Raw genomic sequence first — 20,836 nt, forward strand, 5'->3', positions numbered from 1 at the left:
GCTCTCCCCTGTGCTCCCTCACCCCACGTGACTTGAAACTCACATTTCGGCACGCAAGTGCTTCTCGTTCTTCAAGTTCGTGCTTCGTTTCCTCTTTAATTCTAGAGCACTAGAATGAATGGCAACCAAGGAAAAAAAAATTCATCAGGGTGGGCAGATACCATCATTTCTGCAGCAAATGTCACCGCGTACCTCAGCGCTAACCCAGCTACGTGCTCAGATCCCTAACGGGTGGCGGAGCGCCACGACGGGGCCATCGCATCACTGAGAGCACGAGGGTTTCTGCACCTGGACATGCCCTTACTAAAGCACTGCTGGGCTGATAGATGGACAAACATCTGGAGGGAGCACCCAACAAAGAGAGATTCCTCTGGCCTCAGAAAAGCATAACAGGGATGGGGGGAAAGGACCAAAGGAAACAAATGCCTTTTAAAACCCTCCAGGGTAACCTGACCAGGATGGTAACGCTTCCAGGTTACTCATCACTGCATCAGACTGCGCCTTTCCGTTCTGCATTTCAAAGTCCCGGGGTTTCAGAGCCCGACCCCCTCCTGCCTGCCCCGAGCATCCCGGTACCTCTCCCGCGTGCACCAGCTCCTGCCTCCCCCCGGGTCTGCCTGCATCCACGGAGCGGAGAAAACCACAGAGGGATGCTCTGGGACGTGTCCTCCGCCTCGACACCAGCGCCGTGGGCCACCAAGTGCCACCAGGCACCCACCCGGGACACCTAGTCCCCCTCCCGCACGCAGCGGCTCCAGCGCTCATACATCTCCCCTTTTCCACCGGTTCAAGGGCTGATCCGCACCATCCCTCTCTCCAGAGAGCTGCTCGGGGAGGATGCTCGGGCCCGGTACAGGCTGCCCAGTGCGGTGACCTCTGCCTGCACCCCACAGGCCCCACGCATCTTTTCCACTAATTTAAATTCACAGCGAATCCTTGAAATCTCCTGGAGGACTGCCGACTTATCAGCCGGCCAAAACTCAGTGCCTGTTCTATGCTTATTATGCAGCTGCTGCAGCTCTGCCAGTGGAGGGGGGAGTTACCAGCACAGAGAAACGGCGTGTGCTGCCCAAACCGCTCTCCTTACGGGAAAAACCCGGCTGGGCTGCAGGGAGCCACGTGAAGACTTAGAGAGTCATATAAGGAAGATGGGGACAACCTTGTCAGCGGGGCTTGTTGCAACAGGACAAGGGGTAATGGCTTTAAACCCAACGAGGGGAGATTTCGACTAAATATAAGGCATTTATTGCGATGAGAGAGGTGAGGCAGCACTGGCACAGGTCGCCCAGAGAGGTGGTGGATGCCCCGTCCCTGGAGACGTTCAAGGTCAAGTTGGACGGGGCTCTGAGCAACCTGATCTGGTTGAAGATGTTCCTGCTTGTGTTGGGGGTTCGGAATAGATGGCTTTTAGAGGTCCCTTCCAACCTAAACTAATCCATGATTCTAAGACGGGGTTTCCATGGCTCCTCAAATCTTGGCACGAGTGTTTCGTGCGTACAAACAGCTACTGTGCCCGCAGCCATCCAGGGCATGCGGAACACGGAGGGGGATTCAGCCAGGGAAGGCGACACCGCTCCACGGGCAGGGCACGGCACGGCACCTAGACACCCCCGCAGCCCCGTCCCCGCTGCATCCCCGCAGAACGGCTCCGCGCCTCCCAACCAGGACCCTCTGGTTACAATGGCCCCAACAAACAGCCACACCGACAACTCCTTAAAAGGCAGAAGCGTGGCCCTTCTCATCCCACTTTCCCACGTTACTCCATACGTGAGGCTGCAAATTACTGAGCCCCTCGTTAGGGACGTTAACCTTGGCAGACACCACTGCTAGCTGGTTGTCCTTTTCTCGGCTTTCCTTCTTCGCTTTTTCCACGTCTTGCCGGAGTTGCTGCATTTGCTGCTCCTTGCCGACAACCTCCCTTCGCAGGCTCGCCACCAGACCTGCCAAAAACACCTCCGGTGAGAGGCCACCAGGTCTCACCCCTGCGAGAACCCTCCAGCCGCTGAGCGGCCATCCTCCCTCTCTGACAGCCGTCGGGCTCAGCAGGCTGATTCAGCCTTTGGCTGGACATCGCTCCCTGACGGCATCGCTAACGAGTTCCTCGGGGCCTCGCAGCCCGTGCTCCCCAGAAGACGAGCGGCTCTTACGGATCGGTTTTTGCTGCCTTACCATGTCGGATCCCCGGCCCTGACGCCTCCCTCCCCGCCAAGCACCAATACTGCTCCTTTATCTCGGCCAACGCAATGCAGCTGAACCGTTTGGCTGCCCTGCACACGTTATGACAGCCAATATTTTGTGTACACATGACATTCCTCATGCCTGGAACCACGGGGATAAAGGCCATGGGAAAAGGCTGGTGGCCCGTGGTGGACCGAGCTCTGCCGGCAGCATTTGAGCCTTTCCCACCTCCCAAAATTCTCCATCCCGTCACTCCCTGCCTTCCGTCCCCACGTTGTCCCTCACTCCAGGGGCACTCGTCAGGTCAGACACCTCCTGCAACTCCCGCAGAGCTTTGGGATGCAGAAACAGTGGTAGGAGGATTTCGATGAGCCGCTACAACCTGGACAGGTTTCCCAGCGCTCACTCCTTATCACGAGGTGGCCCCAAACTGCTTCGTGCCCCTGCGCGGCGCTCCAGAGATACACCACCTGCGGCCAACGCGTGTTCCCTCTTCAACTTCTCGCTCTCTTTCCGCAGCCTTCCGATCTCCAGGTCTCTTTCGTAGAGGGAATGGCTGAAAACCTGGCTCGAGCCTTTCTGCAGGCTGCTGATCTGCAACACACAGATTCACCCGCGTACGCCTCGCCGGATCAATTCTCACCTTATTTACAGCCCCCTTCGGAGAGGGAAATCTCGCGCCTCCAGGTCACGCTACGACGGGGTTACTCCTTAGCATCTTTGACTAACTCTCCGCAGTCGCTGCGTTGCGTACTGTGATCTTTGATTCATTTTGCCCATTCACTCTCAAATCCTACTAAAAAGGGCACGGAGAAGCCTCCCACGCCGGGAACCCGTGGCTGGGGCTGGGTGACACTGCTAAGGCGGTAGAGGGCAGATCTATTGCCCTCTCCGGGAACACGCACAGTTATTACTCACAAACATGAAGCCATTAATAACTCCTGTTCCCATTTCTGCCGCAAAGACAGTTTTTACTGTCCCTGCTGGAAATGGGGGTGGGGAATACCCTGTGCTATCCACTCCGGCACATCAAGCGCCGCACCGACAGCACAACTCCGCTTCCCACTGCTCTAACGCCCAGTTTCAGGGAGCAATTACTGGAGGGTATAGAAGAGCGAACCCACAGGTGGAAGAGGCTTTTGTCAGAGAAAGGAAAGCCGCTGGGAAGACAGCCACCTTGCATCGTCTCCTCTCAGCGCCGTGACAGCAGCGATGCTGACAGCACCCCGACATTATATCGCCTATTCTCCACCAGGAACCTGCTCATCAAAAGCTCCTCATCACAAGAGACAGGCAGGACGGGCACAAAGCCTTTCACCACCTCCTTCTCCCCCAGGATTAGACGGGAGGGCAGGATGGGGCCGGGATGGGCTGGCAAAGATGCTCAGCTGCCGATCCGCATGCCTCGCATTGGACCAACACCTCGGATCGACCCTTTCGTCATGCTGGAGACACTCCTGAGAATTCCGTCACCGTCTCCCCAGGATATTTCCCGAGGTTTCATCACACACGGGTGTGTGCCATTCACGTATCCCTGGACACGACAACTATCAGCCCTCTCTCCAGCCACCAAGGGGCTGCGCTGCCTTCGGGACGGGTGTTCCCCATGCAAACCCAACCACGCAGCCCGCTCCCGCGGCAAGAGGGGCGAGGGGCAGCCCAGGGGTCCGGCAGTCACGCGTGCCTTTCTCCCCTCTAGAGGCTGGTGAAGCTTCTCTCTCCCTCCCCACCGCTGCATTACAGACCCTACCACACACGTGGGACATTTAAGTCCCAGCTTCTTTAAGGGAAACTTGCCCAGGAAGCAAACATGTGTGCAAAATACAACAACTGGAAAAAAACCCATGCCCTTGGGTTCCCTTAGTTCCCAGCTCTACTCCTCATAAAAACTGGGTGTTAAACTCAACAGGCATCTGTATCAGAGAGGTATTTTCCCTGCTCAGTGCCTACAGAAGCATTCATGTTACCTGTTCCCTCAAGGCTCGGATCTCCTCCGTCTTGGCTCCCAGCTCCCGGTCGAAGGTGAGCAGCTTCTGGGTCAGCTCTACCTCGTTCCTTGCTGCCGCCTGAGCCAGGGTCTTGGCCATCGCTGCAATCTCATCCTGCAGATCTTTTATCACTGCATCTTTCTGCTTCGATTCCGTTTCCAAACCAACAACGTGACCCATTTCCTTCTCCAGTCGCAGAAGCTTCTCACCCTGCGGGCAGATTATGGGTGCCATCTGTCACTCTCCAGCTACGGAGATGCCAGGTTACCTGCTCCAGGGGGCACAGACTCATGGCCATGGACCAACGACACCAAGCTGTGTGGCGCAGTGAACACGCCAGAGGGAAGAGATGCCATCCAGAGGGACCTGGTCAGGCTGGAGAGGTGGGCCCTTGCCAACCTCATGAAGTTCAACCAGGCCAAGTGTAAGGTCCTGCACGTGGGTCGGGGCAATCCCAAGCACCAATCCAGGCTGAGAGGCGAATGGCTGGAGACTAGCCCTAAGGAGAAGGACCTGGAGCTGTTGGCGGAGGAGAAGTTCACCGTGAGCCATCAATGTGCGCTGGAAGCCCAGTGAGCCCCTGGCACCCCGGCCTGCATCAGAAGAAGCGTGGCCAGCAGGGCGAGGGGGGGATTGTGCCCCTCTGCTGCGCTGTGCTCTGGGGAGACCCCCCCGCAGTGCTGCCTCCAGCTCAGGGGGTCCCAACAGCAGAAGGACACGGAGCTGTTGGAGCGGGGCCAGAGGAGGCCCCGGAGATGCTGGGAGGGCTGGAGCCCCTCTGCTGGGAGGAGAGGCTGGGAGAGGTGGGGGGGTTCGGCCTGGAGAAGAGAAGGCTCCGGGGAGACCTTAGAGCCCCTTCCAGTGCCTAAAGGGGCTCCAGGAGGGCTGGGGAGGGACTCTGGATCAGAGAGGGGAGCCATGGGATGAGGGGGAATGGTTTGAAACTGAAAGAGGGGAGATTTAGGTAAGGTACTAGGAAGAAATTCTTGACTGTTCGGGCGGTGAGCCCCTGGCGCAGGTTGCCCCGAGAAGCTGTGGCTGCCCCGAGAAGCTGTGGCTGCCCCATCCCTGGAGGTGTTGAAGGCCAGGTTGGACGGGGCTTGGAGCAACCTGAGCTGGGGGGAGGTGTCTCTGCCCAGGGCATGTGGGTTGGAGCAAGATGATCTGTAAGATCCCTTCCAACCCAAACCATTCTGTGATTCTATGACCACATGGACCTGCTTGCCCTGGCTTCCCATGTGCCACCGCGCCCACGTCCTCTGTCCACCCATTCTCTAGTCCCCATTCTGGGAGCAGTCCCTGTTGGTCCTTGCACCCTGCTGGGACACGTGGTCAGACACAGTACCCTGGAGCGGGACAGGGATGGCATCCCTTGCCTTGCCCAGCATCACCTTCTCCTGTGGGAGGAGATCCGTGTTGTGAGTCTCCAGCGAAGACCCTCCCCCCGCACTTCTTGCACCATCCCCTGAGACGCTGGTCGAGACTGGAAGGAAGCAAATACCACAGCAGCAGATGTCAGCATATGAACTGGTTGCAGTTGGCAATAACACCTCTTGCCACATCCCTCTCACTTGTCTCTAACCCACTCTAGGGCAGCAACTACTCTGCAGACCACGAGGTCAGATCATGACCAGAAGAGAATCAAACTATTTGGCGCTAAAAAGACACCAGCGCAAAGACTTTGCGCAACAGAGAGGAATAATACACCTCTGGGAACCAAAGAAGCCTCAAGGGCAGCACAGACACAGCAGACAAAGGCTCCTCCGAGTTCTCCGCATCGCCCAGCCCCACAGCAGCAGCTCTGCTTTGGTGGCTTCCCGTGTGGGGAGAGCTCTGCTCACCGCCATTAGCCCAGCTGGATCCTTTGGGCCCTGTTTCCCCAAATTCAGATGAGTATGTGCTGACCTGGAGCGTGCACACACGCTTCCCTCCCTTTACCTTCACCATAATTTACAGGTTCTGCCACACGTCTTCACGTGCTGCATGGCACCGCCACCGCTCTGGAGCACCAGCTGTACTTTGGCTCTTCACTGTTGACTTTGTATGAATTATGACTGCTCAAACAACCCAACCCCAAACCAGGAAAAAAAACAGCTGGTGTATCAGGGCAGAACAAGCTATGTTCGTGGCTACAGTCTCGTTCTCCAGCTGTACTATTCCCCCAAAGCCTTGCCTCTGCTCCACCGCTACTGCGTACTCTATTTTCAGAGGCTTATCAGCTATGGACCTAGTTTGAAGTTCCTGCGCTCAAGGCAGCCAGTGACTGCACTTCAAAGGAGGAAAAAAATATCACTTCAAACATGAGACGGGAATAGCTGCATGAGTCACCGGTGCAGATACAGTTAGTCATCTTCCTTCCCGATCACACACCAGGAAAAAGGAAGTGGAAATGTCACTCTCAGCTCCGAGGGCAACGGCGTTCCCCTTTGTATGTCACAGCCCATTTCTTCACTGACCCAAATGCCACCAAGGACCACACACGGTCCCCAATCGGCTCCGCTGGACACAGACTCGCACCCAGTTGCTGCAGACACTCATCACCTCTCCACACGTAGCACCACTGCCTCTGCTCTGCTCAACTCCACCCAACGCTACGATGCGCAGAGAGGAGACCAGGCTACCAACCGCCACGTCTACCATCGGGGAGTACCTGGCCTCACCACTGAGCTCCTACTGAAAGCGTCCGGCGAGACGGCGGTGGCCACGCTCCTAGTCCAGGCGCTCCGGGGTGGCTTCCGCAGCGGCGGATGGGGCACGTGGGCAGCCATGCCGGGAGCCCCACCGCCCGGCGAGCCAGAGGGATGCTGCCACTGCAGCGAGGGGAGGTGGGGAGGAGACGCACGAGTCGAGGGTTCGGGCTCCGTGACCACCTGGAGCTGCCCGGTCCATGCTGTGAGACGTTTCACCGGGGGACAGGACATCTGCGGTGGTAAAAGACCACATTATCAGCAACGTTTTAAGAAGGTTTTTAGCCCATGATGCGTGTGAGTTATGTCATAGAAAACCCAGGCACCGATCTGAGGTGAAGCAGCATTTCGGTCCTTTCCCCTTTCCATTCGCAAGTGTAAGGTTTAAACCAGAGAGCCCAAATGCTTTGCTGAAATTGAAACAAATTTTGGGGGTTTGCTGCTATTCGAGCTCTTCCCTCTCTCTCTAGATTTGACCACCCTCATTCTGCATTTCGTTCTCCAAATCAAACAGCCTCCCCTGGCTCACACACACGTGCTCCCACCCCATCATTTCCCCTGTTCAACACACTGAACCAAAGCCTCTCCTTGCGCTCCCGCCTTCCCATCGCATTTGACAGCCTCGCGCTGGGCCTGTCAGACATGTCATTAGACACTATCTGCTGTCCTCCTTAGGAGCAGAGCTTTCGGGTACGGTACAGACCAGCCACCATTACGGTCTCGTACGTTGGCTTACGCGTAGCCCTCAATTACAAGGGCTGACCTAACCATCTGCCAGTCTTGGCCCTGGCCTGGATGTAGACCTCCGCCACCCGGCTGGTCTCCTGGCATCTCACTGAAAGAGAGCCCAAGACCCCAGGACATGTTCCCCACTACTCCAGCACCTTTTGCCTTCTCCCAGAGCACATCTGAGCTTCGTCCCTTTTGCTTCTGTTCCTACCCTGAGCGCTTGCTCACGGCTGGATTCCACCACAGCATCCAGTTATCCTTTTCTGGACACTCGTCCTGCGCTCTGGAGCACTGCAGGGATGGCACTCCCAGCTGGGTGATGCTCCTCTTCACAGCACGTTCCTCTAATACTACCGCAAAGGAGAGAGACCTCCCTGGATGAGACACCATTGCCGCTTCACAGGGTGCCGTGCTGCGGTGATTTACTGTGTTCAGCAGCGTCGGGCTCCAAAGCTATTCCGCCCAACAAGGATCACGGAGCCCCGAGCAACGAAGAGGCACCTACAGGGCTTCCTCTAAATCACGGTGCAAAACTGCTTTCTCCTTACATCCTACACACATACTTTGGGAAATTACAATGCTGACAGTTCCAAAACCAACTTTACCTAACCAGCTTCATCGTGCAGCTGGCCATTTTTTCCAAATTTCCCTCGGCCAAGGCTTTCTGGACAACTAGGGATTCACCAGGTCAGCTTGCTACGCCAGCGTTCTTGCCGAGACCTCCAAACCCGGAATCAGGGCGCATGAACTGCCCAAACCGCGACACTACAACATGGTTTTATTTGTATGTGGGCACTGCTAGGAGACCAGGCTCTGCGATTCCCGCTACCAGGCACGCGACACACATGTTCCCAGATTTCTGTCTAGGCTTCTATTTTCTAGGACTCCTCCGGAGCCAAAATAATCAACATAATACCAGATCTTATCAATCCTTAACTGTGTAATAACTCACGAGCTCAATGACCTCCAAAAACATCCCTACACAACTTTTTTTTTCAACAAACACAGGAGACTGTCGCTATGTTTGACCACGTTCTTTCCCACTTTACAGCTGCTTCAGACTTCTCTGGCACTCCAAAGCCAACTGGGCTGCCCTGGCCGTGCCATGCCCAGCACCACGGACTCTCCAGCAACGGATGCCGCTGCCAAGCAAAGTGCCGGTCAGGGCATCACCTTCCAGTTTGCTCCAGGGTTGATCCAAAATGCTCCTCCAAAAGCTCCGAAGTAGCTTTTGAGGACGCATAAAACGCTACTAGAGGAACAGGACGTTTTCCAGACCAACCTTTGCTCCTGTCCAACTCGCTGTTGAGAAACGCGTCCCGTGTTTTTCCTTTTGCCGCTGAATTGCCTCAGTTTCTTCACCAGAGGGAGCTCAAGCTTTTCATTTCCCACCCCCTCTGACTTCCCCAGGATCTCCAGACCAGCCGGGGAGCCTGCTCCTGCTCCCCACCCTTCCCTGGGCAGCAGCACCCCATCCTTTACTGCAGAGTCCCATCCACCCTTCCCTGGGCAGCAGTACCCACCTTTCCCTGGGCAGCAGCACCCCATCTTAGCTGGGGAGCCCCATCCACCCTTTCTTGGGCAGCAGCACACAACCCTTCCCTGGGCAGCAACACCCCATCCTTCACTGGGGAGCCCCATCCACCCTATCTTGGGCAGAAGCACACAACCCTTCCCTGGGGAGCCCCATCCACCCTTCCCTGGGCAGCAGCACCACATCCTTTACTGGGGAGCCCCATCCACCCTTCCCTGGGCAGCAGCACCCCATCCTTTACTGGGGAGCCCCATCCACCCTTCCCTGGGCAGCAGCACCACATCCTTTACTGGGGAGCCCCATCCACCCTTCCCTGGGCAGCAGCACCCCATCCTTTACTGGGGAGCCCCATCCACCCTTCCCTGGGCAGCAGTACCCACCTTTCCCTGGGCAGCAGCACCCCATCTTAGCTGGGGAGCCCCATCCACCCTTTCTTGGCCAGCAGCACACAACCCTTCCCTGGGCAGCAACACCCCATCCTTCACTGGGGAGCCCCATCCACCCTATCTTGGGCAGAAGCACACAACCCTTCCCTGGGGAGCCCCATCCACCCTTCCCTGGGCAGCAGCACCCCATCCTTTACTGGGGAGCCCCATCCACCCTTCCCTGGGCAGCAGCACCCCATCCTTTACTGGGGAGCCCCATCCACCCTTCCCTGGGCAGCAGCACCACATCCTTTACTGGGGAGCCCCATCCACCCTTCCCTGGGCAGCAGCACCCCATCCTTTACTGGGGAGCCCCATCCACCCTTCCCTGGGCAGCAGCACCCCATCCTTTACTGGGGAGCCCCATCCACCCTTCCCTGGGCAGCAACACCCCATCCTTCACTGGGGAGCCCCATCCACCCTTCCCTGGGCAGCAGCACCCCATCCTTTACTGGGGAGCCCCATCCACCCTATCTTGGGCAGAAGCACACAACCCTTCCCTGGGGAGCCCCATCCACCCTTCCCTGGGCAGCAGCACCCCATCCTTTACTGGGGAGCCCCATCCATCCTTCCCTGGGCAGCAGCACCCCATCCTTTACTGGGGAGCCCCATCCATCCTTCCCTGGGCAGCAGCACCCCATCCTTTACTGGGGAGCCCCATCCATCCTTCCCTGGGCAGCAGCACCCCATCCTTTACTGGGGAGCCCCATCCATCCTTCCCTGGGCAGCAACACCCCATCCTTCACTGGGGAGCCCCATCCACCCTTCCCTGGGCAGCAGCACCCCATCCTTTACTGGGGAGCCCCATCCACCCTATCTTGGGCAGAGGCACCCAACCCTTCCCTGGGGAGCCCCATCCACCCTTCCCTGGGCAGCAGCGCCCCTCCTTACCTGCGCAGCCCCATCCACCGCCAGCCGGAAAGACGCTCCCCCTGCGCCGAAGCGCAGGATATCCCCCGGACTCACTTTCACGGCCGCGTTTTGGACCTGGCAGCCGTTGACGAAGGTGCCGTGGGGGGAGTTGAAGTCCTGAAGGACGAAGCTGTTGTCCCAGGCGGCGAATTCAAGGGCCGCGTGATGATCCGCTACACCTGCGGACTGACACGGGCTATCAAAAGGCAAGAAGGGCAACCTGCCAGAAAGCAGGCGAGGTTTGGATATTTATTTGCCGTGCCCGCCCCTCCCCTCCCTCCCCGCTCGCTGCACACCCTGGGACCCCCTACGCTCTGCCCAGAGGACCCCAGTGCAATCCTCCTCCCCGCCCCCACACCACCACCCGATTTACGGGGGTCGGCGCCCTCGCCCCTACCTGCAGGACGATGTCAGCCCCTTCGTGCCTGCCTATGGTCGTCGTGGTGTGCGGCTTCAGCTCAAAACACCCCTCCGAACTCTTTAGAAAAGCTCGCATCGTCCGCCCCCTTCACCTGCAAAGCTGGATTAAAAACCAAAAAAAAAACCCCCAAAAAACCCCACCACCCCTCGTTTAGAGCAACCCCCCACCCGCACACCCAGCCGAGCCCGCAACGTCTTTGACCAACTTGTGCGCTAGAAAATGTACAAAATCACCCCAAAGGCGGCTCTGCCATGGCCGGCAGCGCGGCCACGGCCTCGCAGTAGCCCTGGAAACCCCGTCCGTGCACGCCGGCGCCGCTGCCCTCCTGCGTGCGTTTCTCCCTTTGTTTTGGTTTCTTTATTTCTTCTCCTTTTCCCAAGCAACTGGCCCGGCAGCACAACACAGCTCTCCTCGCCAGCGGGTGACACGCGCAGGAACACGTCCCCACCTCGCCAAAAACTCACCGGGGAGGGATGGGGGGGGCCACGCAAGCTGCCGGAAAACATTTTTGCCCCCGTTTTTCTTATTTTGCACCAACAGGTCGTGCAACCTCGGGCAAGCGGATAAACGTTGCCGCCTGGTGATGGGGACGCTGTCACACGTCAGGACGCTTCTCCCTCACCGTGCCTTCAGCCCAGGCTGCCCCACACCCTTTTTCTCCGCAGAAAAAAGGAAAATAACACACCGTTGCACCCTGCTCGTTCCCATGCCTTTCCCGCACCGCTCTCCGAATTCGGTTAGCGCGTCTCTCTGACGCGATTGTGGTGCCGTCGCCCTGTTGGAGGTGGGGGGATTGGTGAACAGGGCGCAGCTCCAGCACCCGTCCCATGGGGGTTTGGGAAGGAGGGAAGCGCGGCAGCCCTATATTGCCCCAAACCACAGCGTTCCCCACAACCCCAGTGTTGTCCCATACACTACCCGACTACTATCCTTTTGACAAGCAGCCCAGGCCAGCTGGAAACGAGCCTCAACTTGGCATTTTCGCTAACAGCGAACCCCGAGATGGCTTTTTGGGGGACAGTTCTGCTCCCGCGGGTCCGAAATTCCCGCGTCGCCCGGCTGCGAGACGTCGGGTTCACCCTTCGGCCAGACTGCGAGGCACACAGACAGCAGGAGCGGACAGCGTGCCACGAGGGCGGCTGTTGCCCCACCGGGCTGGCAAGTCAACAGCACACCAGTTTGGATGCACATCCGCCAAACCACAGCGCTTCCGCCCTCAAAATAACTTGCCCACCTACCAATATCCTGCAAACAAAGGTGTCCTGCTATTCCCGGGGCTGCTCCGCTGCTTGGCAGGACCCGAACGCCAACCCCGGGACAAAGGTGGCCATTCGGCACTGCCGGTACCTGCAAAAATAAAACAACCCCCTGCAGGAGAACAGCTAGCAAGTCCCGCAAGGTTTTATCCCCGCTTCATTTTTGGGGTGGAAGCCGCTGATTTCGTGAAGGAGCACCGCTCCGGAAGCCCGAGAGCACATAGCCCGGTGCTGGCCCTCCCGCCGGCGTTTTTGTCCCTGCCTTTCCTTGCAAGGAAAGGAACTGGAACTTTGGCACTGGAACACAGCAGCTGAGGTTTTCCAGCCCCGATCCGGCGATGCTTTTTAACGGTAACGACCGCCAGGCTTCCTTGGTCATGTTCCTACCAGGTCTGCACGTCTTGAGAGTTGCCGTTGACCATGAGCTGCCTTCCAGAGACGCCGAAATATACGGCCAGCCTTAAGCGCCTCGCCTACCAGCGTGTCTAAACTGGGAAACGCATCTCCATCATCCTCGCCTTCAGGATTATCTCTTCTCTTACAATATAGGGCCACCTCAGATTCACACGGGGCCCGGCCCTCCTAGGACAGCGACGGTCACAGCTTTGGAAGGACTCGCGCTTCATCCCACGTCTCCCTCTGCTTCCCACGTACCCTCAAAGGACAAGTATGCGAGTAGCCGGAGGTGCTCGTTAGCCATTCAGGCATCTTTCGCATCATTACGACACGAGGCACAGCCCGTTTCGCTGCAGTCACTGCACTTTACGACACCTTTTTCAGCTCTTTTCCTACATGAGACAGCGAGGGAGATTCTGGTCTTACCAGTTTGGCTCTTTAAACGGGACTTCCTGTTACAGACGCTCCATCAAACTTCCACTCCCGACCGCTCAGACAAGAGGCTTCACTTCATTAACCCAATATTTCCCCAGATTTCCCGAGACAACTGCTACAGTTGTGTTTCTTCACCAGGAAGAGAGGACTTCATGCCTGGCTCCCCCTGCGGCCAGGCTCTTAGGGGCACAACTTCCCGGGAGCTGCGCCACCTTTCCAACCCCTCACCACCAACAAGAACCACATGGGACACCCCCCGCCCCAAATCCCTCAACTCTGGGCTACATATATATTTTTTTTTCCTTCTCTTCAATAAGGGAGTCCCTTCTTTGATGACGTTTTGCCCATCTGAGATGATGCCTCGGGGCACAGCAACGTGAAACTCCTGTGATAACAACAACAGATATTAAGAGCTGAGATATGAAATAATATCTAACAAGATAAACTGTTATATGGATTAGTACCAGCATCTCTCCTTTGTCCTCATGTAGGTCACCTGTGCCCTTCTCACGCCTTATATCACCCATACTGCCACATCAGCCTCCGCTGACCAGTCCATAACCACACCAGTATCGGCGCCGTACCCACACAGCCACATCCGTACCGGCAGCCCAGAGGCAGAGGGCAGATTGGCCGCGCCGACATCTGTTATCACTTCATGGGAGTTGCTGCTCTCTACCCACACCATCAACATTCCGACCATTCAAGGGAGCCCATGGCCGAATATGCCGATGACTTCATCGCCCATTGCTTCGCTGTTAGCCCGGGAGGTGGTGCGTGGCTGTGATGCCCATGGAGCCGAAATCGCCCTAAAACAGCCGACTGATTTCATACCGTTCCGGCTTCCACACCTTGGGAAGGGCCAACCGCGCACGAGTGCGCACACACACACACACACATAAACGCAATGTACAAAACATTTATTTAGACCGGGTCTGCTCGCGCTGCATGCTCAGCAGTCGTTTCACCCCGCGCGCCTCCTGGCAGGGCTGCGCTCACCTCCCGACCCCCGCCATGGACCCACTTGCCTCCAACGGACTGTCCCCTTCGCGTCAGAGCACAAAACCCAACAGGGAAAGCAAGCGGAGCAAGAAATCCATCCTCGGGGGGGCCCGTTCCAGCCTCCTGCCCACCAGCGAGCATCGACCTTGGCAGGAGCCGGGGCTGGCCCCGGGCCACCAGCCCAGCCCCGGATGGGAGCGGGGGAACGCCGCCGTGCTACTCTGGCAACGCCGTCTCCCTTAGAAAGAAAAGGCACTTAAAACAATGGTTGGTGCCCTTTTCCACTTGGAAAATCCTGTTCGGGATCCGTTTGGTGGCTTGGGAAAGTCCCGCTGGCGCAAGGGGGTGAGAAGATACATTGGGTGGTCCTTATTCAAACCACCACAAATTACGCTTTCGATACTTCCAGCCTTCATTTCCTTCGGGGCGGCAGACCTACCGGCGCTCGCATTTCTTTCCCCGCCGTCTTTTGTCAAACCCCGTCCCGGGGAAAGCCTGTCCCGCGTCCCCGCGCCACAGCGCGACGCACCCACCGTGTCTTCCACATCGCAGCTTCCAGGGAGCCCTGACCGCCTCCGCACCCGCAGACCGAGCCCCTCTTAGTGTGGTTCCTTTTTTTTTTTTTAAAAAAAAAAAAATTAACAAATAAAACCCCAGCAGCATCACCGATTCCCTCTTTCTTAAGTCATCTGCTGGCTCTCTGGCACCTTCTCCTGGATCTCCTCGTACTTGGGTGGCGGGGTCAGCGGCTCTATCGTGATAGGAGCGGTGCTGTTCCCCTCCGCGAGGTTCAACCTGATGTCCTTCAGGTGCAGCTTCTCCGACTTGATCCTCCGGACCTTCAGCGGCTTCAGGCGCTTGCTGAGGCGGGAGCTGTGCCGGCCGGGCTGCCGCTCCGTGTCGGGCTCCACGCCGGCAGCGCCCGGCGGCTGGGTGCTGTCCTCCAGCCCCGTCAACGACTCGTAGGAGGGCAGGGAGACGCTGAGCCTGTTGCTCCTGTCAGAGTCTCTGGGCTCCGAGTAGCCCGTGTTCATCACCTCCTCGTAGCTGGGGACGTAGTACTGGGAAGCTGCATCTTCGTCCTCTTCTTGACTAGAGAGGAAAACAACTGAGGTTATCGGGAGCGCATCATTGCGGCTTCACTGCAGGTAGGGGATGGACAGGAGAGAATAAAACAACTCCTCCAAAAAAAACCCTTCTCAACTTACCTGCCCTGCCTACATTATATACCAGTTCCTTTCAGTTTAGGAGACCAGATCATAGAATCACAAAATCGTTGAGGTTGGAAGGCACCTTTAAGATCATCAAGTCCAACCATTAACCCGACCAAACCACTTCTACGCCACGTCCCCAACTACCACCTCTACCCTTTTTTTAAACACCTCCAGGGATGGCCAATCCACCCCCTCCCTGGGCAGCCTATTCCCATGTTTCATAACCCTTTCCGTGAAAACCGTTTCCTAAAATCCAATCTAAACCTCTCCTGCCATAACTTGCACCTGTTTTTTCTCGTCCTATCACTTGTCACCAGGGAGAAGAGCTCAGCCCCCACCTCTGCACCCTCCTTTCAGGGCGCTGTAGAGGGTGATAAGGTCTCCCCTCATCCTCCTCTTCTCCAGGCTGAACACCCCCAAGTCCCTCAGCCACTCCACATCAGAGTAGTGCTCCAGACCCCTCACAGCTCCGTTGCCCTTCTCCGGACACGCTCCAACACCTCAATGTCCTTCTTGTCGTGAGGGGCCCAAAACTGAACGTGGCACTCGAGGTGGGGCCTCGCCAGTGCCCAGTACAGGGGGATCACAGCTCCACTGATATACAGACACGGTTTTATTTCCTTGCGATGTACATCTGTCTTTGGTCACCACTCTCTTCACCCACAAAACCTCTTTACTGGTTGCCCAGCAGTAATCTCTCCCCTGAGCAGAACACTGCCTTCGCCCTTCTCCGCAAACCAGTCACCGTACGTTCAGAAAGGACATCGCCAGTCCCCATTTTCACCCTTCGGATGCCTTTCGGGTTGGGTATCTACCTGGAGTTTCAACACCTGGAGACTCAGCTGTGCCATACGTGCCCATCTGCACCAGAGGTACCCCCACACCTATACTTGGCATTTCTTCCGCATTATGAATTTGCCTTTAGAATCTAATAGGGAAAAGCAGTTTTCCGGGTGGATGTGCCCACACGAGGTAACTTCTCTGCAGTCTCCCACGGCCGCTCTCCCCCGCAGCAGCCAGCAGAGCCAGCATCTCCTCCTGCCACCTCCCACCCCACGCTGTCCCGATGTCCCCCTGCCTCTCCGTGCACAGGCACAGCCCGCACCGGGGACCAGGACGGCCGAGGGCTTCTCCTGCTCCCTGTGTTTGCTCAGACCATGCAGCAGCAGCCTTTGCTCCGCTGGTTGGAGTTCCCCGAGCAAACGGCAGAGCCCTGCAGACTTTCACCGGCTCGAAACTCCATTTCCAAGCGCTGCCTACCTCCGGCTGCGCCCGGCCAGCCAGCACGCCCCGCGCCTCCTGCTCCTCTCCCTCCGAAGCCCCTCGCCTTGCCTTGCGGCGGCAAGCCCCGTCTCCCGCGTTAACCATTAACCGCCACCGCCAGCGTCCCCGCTCCGCGCGCTGCCCGTGTACCGGCCGAGCCAGGAGCGGCACGTCTCAGCAAGGCCGCCTTGGCCACGGTTCCATCGGGACCCCAGCTTAGACACGAACAAGGTTTCTTTTCCCCTACAGCACCGCAAATACAGCTGAAGTCATTCCGTCCCGAGCTCCAAAGGATATCTGAACCCTAAACCACGAGACGTGCTTGCCTTTCCTCTAGCACGTGCTGCTATCAGCCGTCCTCTCCTTGCTCCTCATCTCCTTGAGGAGGAATAACAGCTCTTCCTTTCGTTGAGAGGCCGGGAGAGGTGGGGGGTTCAGTCTGGAGAAGAGAAGGCTCCGGGGAGACCTCAGAGCCCCTTCCGGTGCCTAAAGGGGCTCCAGGAGAGCTGGGGAGGGACTCTGGGTCAGGGAGGGGAGCGATGGGATGAGGGGAAGGGATTTAAACTGGAAGAGGGGAGATTGAGATGAGATATGAGGAAGAAATTCTTGACTGTGAGGGTGGTGAGCCCCTGGCGCAGGGTGCCCCGAGAAGCTGTGGCTGCCCCATCCCTGGAGGTGTTCAAGGCCGGGTTGGACGGGGCTGGGAGCAACCTGGGCTGGGGGGAGGTGTCCCTGCCCAGGGCAGGGGGGTGACACTGGATGATCTTCAAGGTCCCTTCCAACCCAAACCATTCCATGATTCCTTCCTGCACTCGATCCCGCTCTCTTTTCCCCCCCCAAAAAAGGCTCACCTGTCCTCCTGGTGCGAGGGCTCTACAGACACCTGGTGCTGCACGCGAGTGATCTCTTCGCTTTGCCTCTTCTTGTCCCGGATATTCAGGCAGATGGAGAGCAGCAGCAGCAGCACGCCCGCCCCCACCAACACGTACGCCACCGAGAAGGTCTTGCTCTTCAAAATGCCTCCGGTGCCGCGGTCGGGCTTGCTGCTGTTGCCGGCGTGGGTGGCGGGTTTGTCAGCGGGGCCAAAGCCGGGGACGAGGTTCCAGACGGCCATGATGATGCCGAGGACGAGCATCCCCAGCCCTATGGCCGTCAGGGCGTAGTGCGAGCCGTTGGCCCGAGACTGGGCCATCGCTGCCGCCGCCGGCCCCCCGGCCGGGCTGCCCCCACCTTACAGCACGGGTCGGCGCGGGGGGGCTGCGCTCCTGCTAGCATGCGTGCGGTCCCCTCCCCAGGCGGGCGGCGAGCTCTGGGAAAAGATGGAAAGCGATGGTTAGCGCAGGGCGGGACGCAAAGGCTACGCAGGTCCTCTTCCGGTGGCCACGGTAACATCATTTGAATCCACAGATGTTGGAAATCTAATTCCAGCGCACCTTCGGAGCGGAGAGCACCTCGGGACATCGCGTGGCGGTCGGCAGCAGGATGCTTGCCGGCCGCTCTCATCGCAGCCCTTGGCTACTTTCTCGTCTACAATAACCCTAGGAAAGATCCGAATCACTAACACGTGCTGAGGACATCGCTTACCCGTCCTTAAGAGTGCGACCCTTTCGCTGCACCAAAAGAAATGCCACCAAAAATAAAAAACACACTTAAATTCAGTGCTTATAGAAACGCTCCCCGCTTTAGGGAGCTGCGCTGCCTCCGACAAACAGCCGCTGCCAGTGCAAACTAACCTGAAACCCGCTCACAAACTCATCCCTGGCTGCACAACTTCTCTTTTCCCCCCGTTCCCCATGGAGCGGGGCCACTCGCGGCGCTGGCTGCCTGCCCTGCAACGCCTCCCTGCCCGGAGAAGAGAAAGCAAAACTGCCGTCCCTCCCAGCCCACGCCACCCCTGCAGCTTCCCCCAACCGCTGCCGGGCCAGCGAGCCCTTGCCGCGCTTGTGCCCCGCGCTCGCCCACCCCGGAGCCGCACGGGCTGGCGGCGAGTCCCCTGGCTGCATCCCAGTGACCGCAGCCCCCTCGGGGCTGCCCGAGCGCCGCCGGTCCCCACCAGCCGGACCCACGGCTGGGAACTCCGCTTCTACCGCCCTCGACCCAACATCTGCATTTCCCGAGTCACCAGGACCAGATGTGCTCCCTTTCCAAACGCACTCCTGCGGGAGGCGCATCTCCTGCCCGCTCACCGCCCCGACCTGCGCTTGCCAAGGACACGGGTGCCCGTGGCAAAGCTGCCCCGTATCTCCACCCCAGCAGCCTCCCAGTCCAACGCGCGTGCCAAAACCAGCCTGCAGCTGCGCAAGCGTGCCAGGGTTTTTTTCTCCTTTCCTCCCCAGCTTCGCGACGCTTGTTTGCGGCCAGAAGCCGACCCTCAGATACGCTGCTGCGTGCTTTCTCCATAAACACCCTCACCCTCCAGCGCGGCCGTCCGCCCCGATGGTCCGCAGCTTCACATCTGCTTGTTTAGCTTGAGCGTGAGCCTCGTTCGCGGGGTCAAGGGCCAGAATAAACCAGCGTTCCCAGAACACCGACCAGCTCCAGCCTCTCGCAGGAAAAGGCACGCGCACAAACCCGGAGAGGGGAGGAGAAATCCGTCCAGCGACATCCCCATCGCAGCCCCGCTCGCCGCCTGTGCCCCGGCACCGCTTCGGGATGGGGAGGGTTCATCCAGGGATGACACAGCCCCGGCCCTGCACGGGGCTCGTCGGTGTTGGCGCGGACCCGGGCAGGGCACAGTCTGCGCTGCCGCGGTCCGTCCGGGGTTATTGGGCAAACGCGAGGTGCCGAGCCCTGCCCGGTGGGAGCTGCCGGCAGGCAGGCAGGCAGGCAGGGGCAAGCCCGCTGTTCCCCACGGCACGGCTCAGTGCCGTGCCCGGCCCCGCTGCACTGCACCGTCGGCCCCTCGGGAATAGCATCCCCAACCCCGCTAACCTGCCGCCGGCTTTAATTCCGTCCCAGCAAGCGGCTGCTGAGGATGCGGCAAACGCTACATCCCAAAGGGACGCACCGACAGCCCCAGAGCAATCGCGACACGGCGGCACGTCCTACCTGAGCCCTTTGGCACTGCCGGTCCCCGCGACGGCCTCTGCCCTCCTACACAAAGTCTTTGCTCTCTGCCTGCCCTGCCTACTCCTGCCTGCGGGGCGCTGAGCGTGCTGGGGAGGGGGGGCAGGGCTATACCGAGCACTGTCTACACCCCAAACAGCCCCCTCTGCCCCGGGGAGCACCATGGTGCCAACTCACGGCACACTCACTGCCCTTTGCAGGCTCGTTGAATCACACACGAGGCCAATTGCACCATACGTCCTCATCCTTCGTTCACCCTCCGCTGCGGTGGTTCCCGTTCCCGGCCGTGCCGGTGATGCCCAAAGCCTGTGGTGAGGATCACTGAGGCTCTGATTTATCAGCATCCCCCCTTATCATGGAACGGTTAGGGTTGGAAGGGACCTCGAAGATCATCCAGTGCCACCCCCCTGCCCTGGGCAGGGACACCTCCCCCCAGCCCAGGTTGCTCCCAGCCCCGTCCAACCCGGCCTTGAACACCTCCAGGGATGGGGCAGCCACAGCTTCTCGGGGCACCCTGCCCCAGGGGCTCACCGCCCGCACCGGGAAAAATTTCTTCCCAATATCTAATCTAAATCTCTTCCAGTTTGAAGCCATTCCCCCTCATCCTATCACTCCATACCCTTGTAAAAAGTCCCTCCCCAGCTCTCCTGGAGCCCCTTTAGGGACTGGAAGGGGCTCTGAGGTCTCCCCAGAGCCTTCTCTTCTCCAGACCGAACACCCCCAACTCTCTCAGCCTGTCATCATTTTGGGTCTTCCAAATGCAGCCAGATGGGTAGCCGTCGGGTTTTTTCCTTACCTGTTTATCCCGAACTCCCATCCCCGTGCTATTTGGCAAGGCGTTTCACAAAGGCACGTCGCCCTGCCAGGGTTTCCTTTGCGAACTGCTCCGATGGGTTTGGGGAGGGGAAATTACGCTGCACCTGTGGTGGGCGCAGGGAACACGTAGGGCTGGTGGGTGACATTTACCCGCCGGGCCTCCACCTCCCTGCCCGTTCCCCATCTCTCTGCCTTCCCTTGGGCACCTCGCCCCTGGAAGCGGTCAGGGTTTAAAGCTTCTCCATCATCGCGGTGCCCGAAAATTTTACGCAGATCCCTCGCTGCGCTGCCCCGCAGCCCCGGCAAATCTGATTAAAGCAGGAGACTTGACATACAAGTCTGTCTCTCCATTGAATTAGCCCTTTTCTTTGGGCTTTCCAGAGCACGCTCCGATCGCCGCGTTACCCATCGCCCCGGTGCCCTGACGTCAGCGGCCAGAGAAGGCACTGCCGCTATCTCTGTCCAGGGTGCAGCATCCCTGGAGCGGTGGCACCGCCCAGACGGACACCCATCG

The 20,836-nt window shown here is 58.5% G+C and overlaps 2 protein-coding genes across 2 annotated transcripts in view; both read right to left on the minus strand.

Moving 5' to 3' along the window:
- Positions 1–10,949, minus strand: part of FHAD1 (forkhead associated phosphopeptide binding domain 1) — a gene marked incomplete at its 5' end in the record, with an annotated part of 28,790 nt that extends 17,841 nt beyond the window's left edge. The window contains 8 exons of the mRNA XM_082493672.1: positions 44–109; positions 1,810–1,940; positions 2,649–2,772; positions 4,146–4,376; positions 5,558–5,649; positions 6,817–7,087; positions 10,433–10,639; positions 10,851–10,949. Of these exons, the coding sequence (XP_082349798.1) occupies positions 44–109; positions 1,810–1,940; positions 2,649–2,772; positions 4,146–4,376; positions 5,558–5,649; positions 6,817–7,087; positions 10,433–10,639; positions 10,851–10,949 (1,221 nt within the window). The remainder of the gene's footprint in view (positions 1–43; positions 110–1,809; positions 1,941–2,648; positions 2,773–4,145; positions 4,377–5,557; positions 5,650–6,816; positions 7,088–10,432; positions 10,640–10,850) is intronic.
- A 3,674-nt stretch (positions 10,950–14,623) lies between these two features.
- Positions 14,624–17,663, minus strand: TMEM51 (transmembrane protein 51). The gene is made up of 2 exons (XM_082493691.1): positions 17,292–17,663; positions 14,624–15,055 (listed from the first exon to the last, which is right to left on the minus strand). Exons 1-2 carry the CDS (start codon positions 17,630–17,632, stop codon positions 14,644–14,646), a joined length of 753 nt encoding a protein of 250 aa, XP_082349817.1. The 5' UTR covers positions 17,633–17,663; the 3' UTR covers positions 14,624–14,643.
- Positions 17,664–20,836: the final 3,173 nt, after the last annotated feature.

Source organism: Vanellus vanellus, assembly GCF_965231255.1.
Source record: "Vanellus vanellus genome assembly, chromosome: 20".
Lineage (NCBI taxonomy): Eukaryota > Metazoa > Chordata > Aves > Charadriiformes > Charadriidae > Vanellus > Vanellus vanellus.

Coding starts and splice junctions, on each gene's coding strand:
- TMEM51 (XM_082493691.1), bottom strand. CDS start 17,632: ATGGCCCAGTCTCGGGCCAACGGCTCGCACTACGCCCTGACGGCCATA. Junction 15,056..17,291: donor CCCTCGCACCAGGAGGACAG/GTGAGCCTTTTT, acceptor TTTCCTCTCTAG/TCAAGAAGAGGACGAAGATG.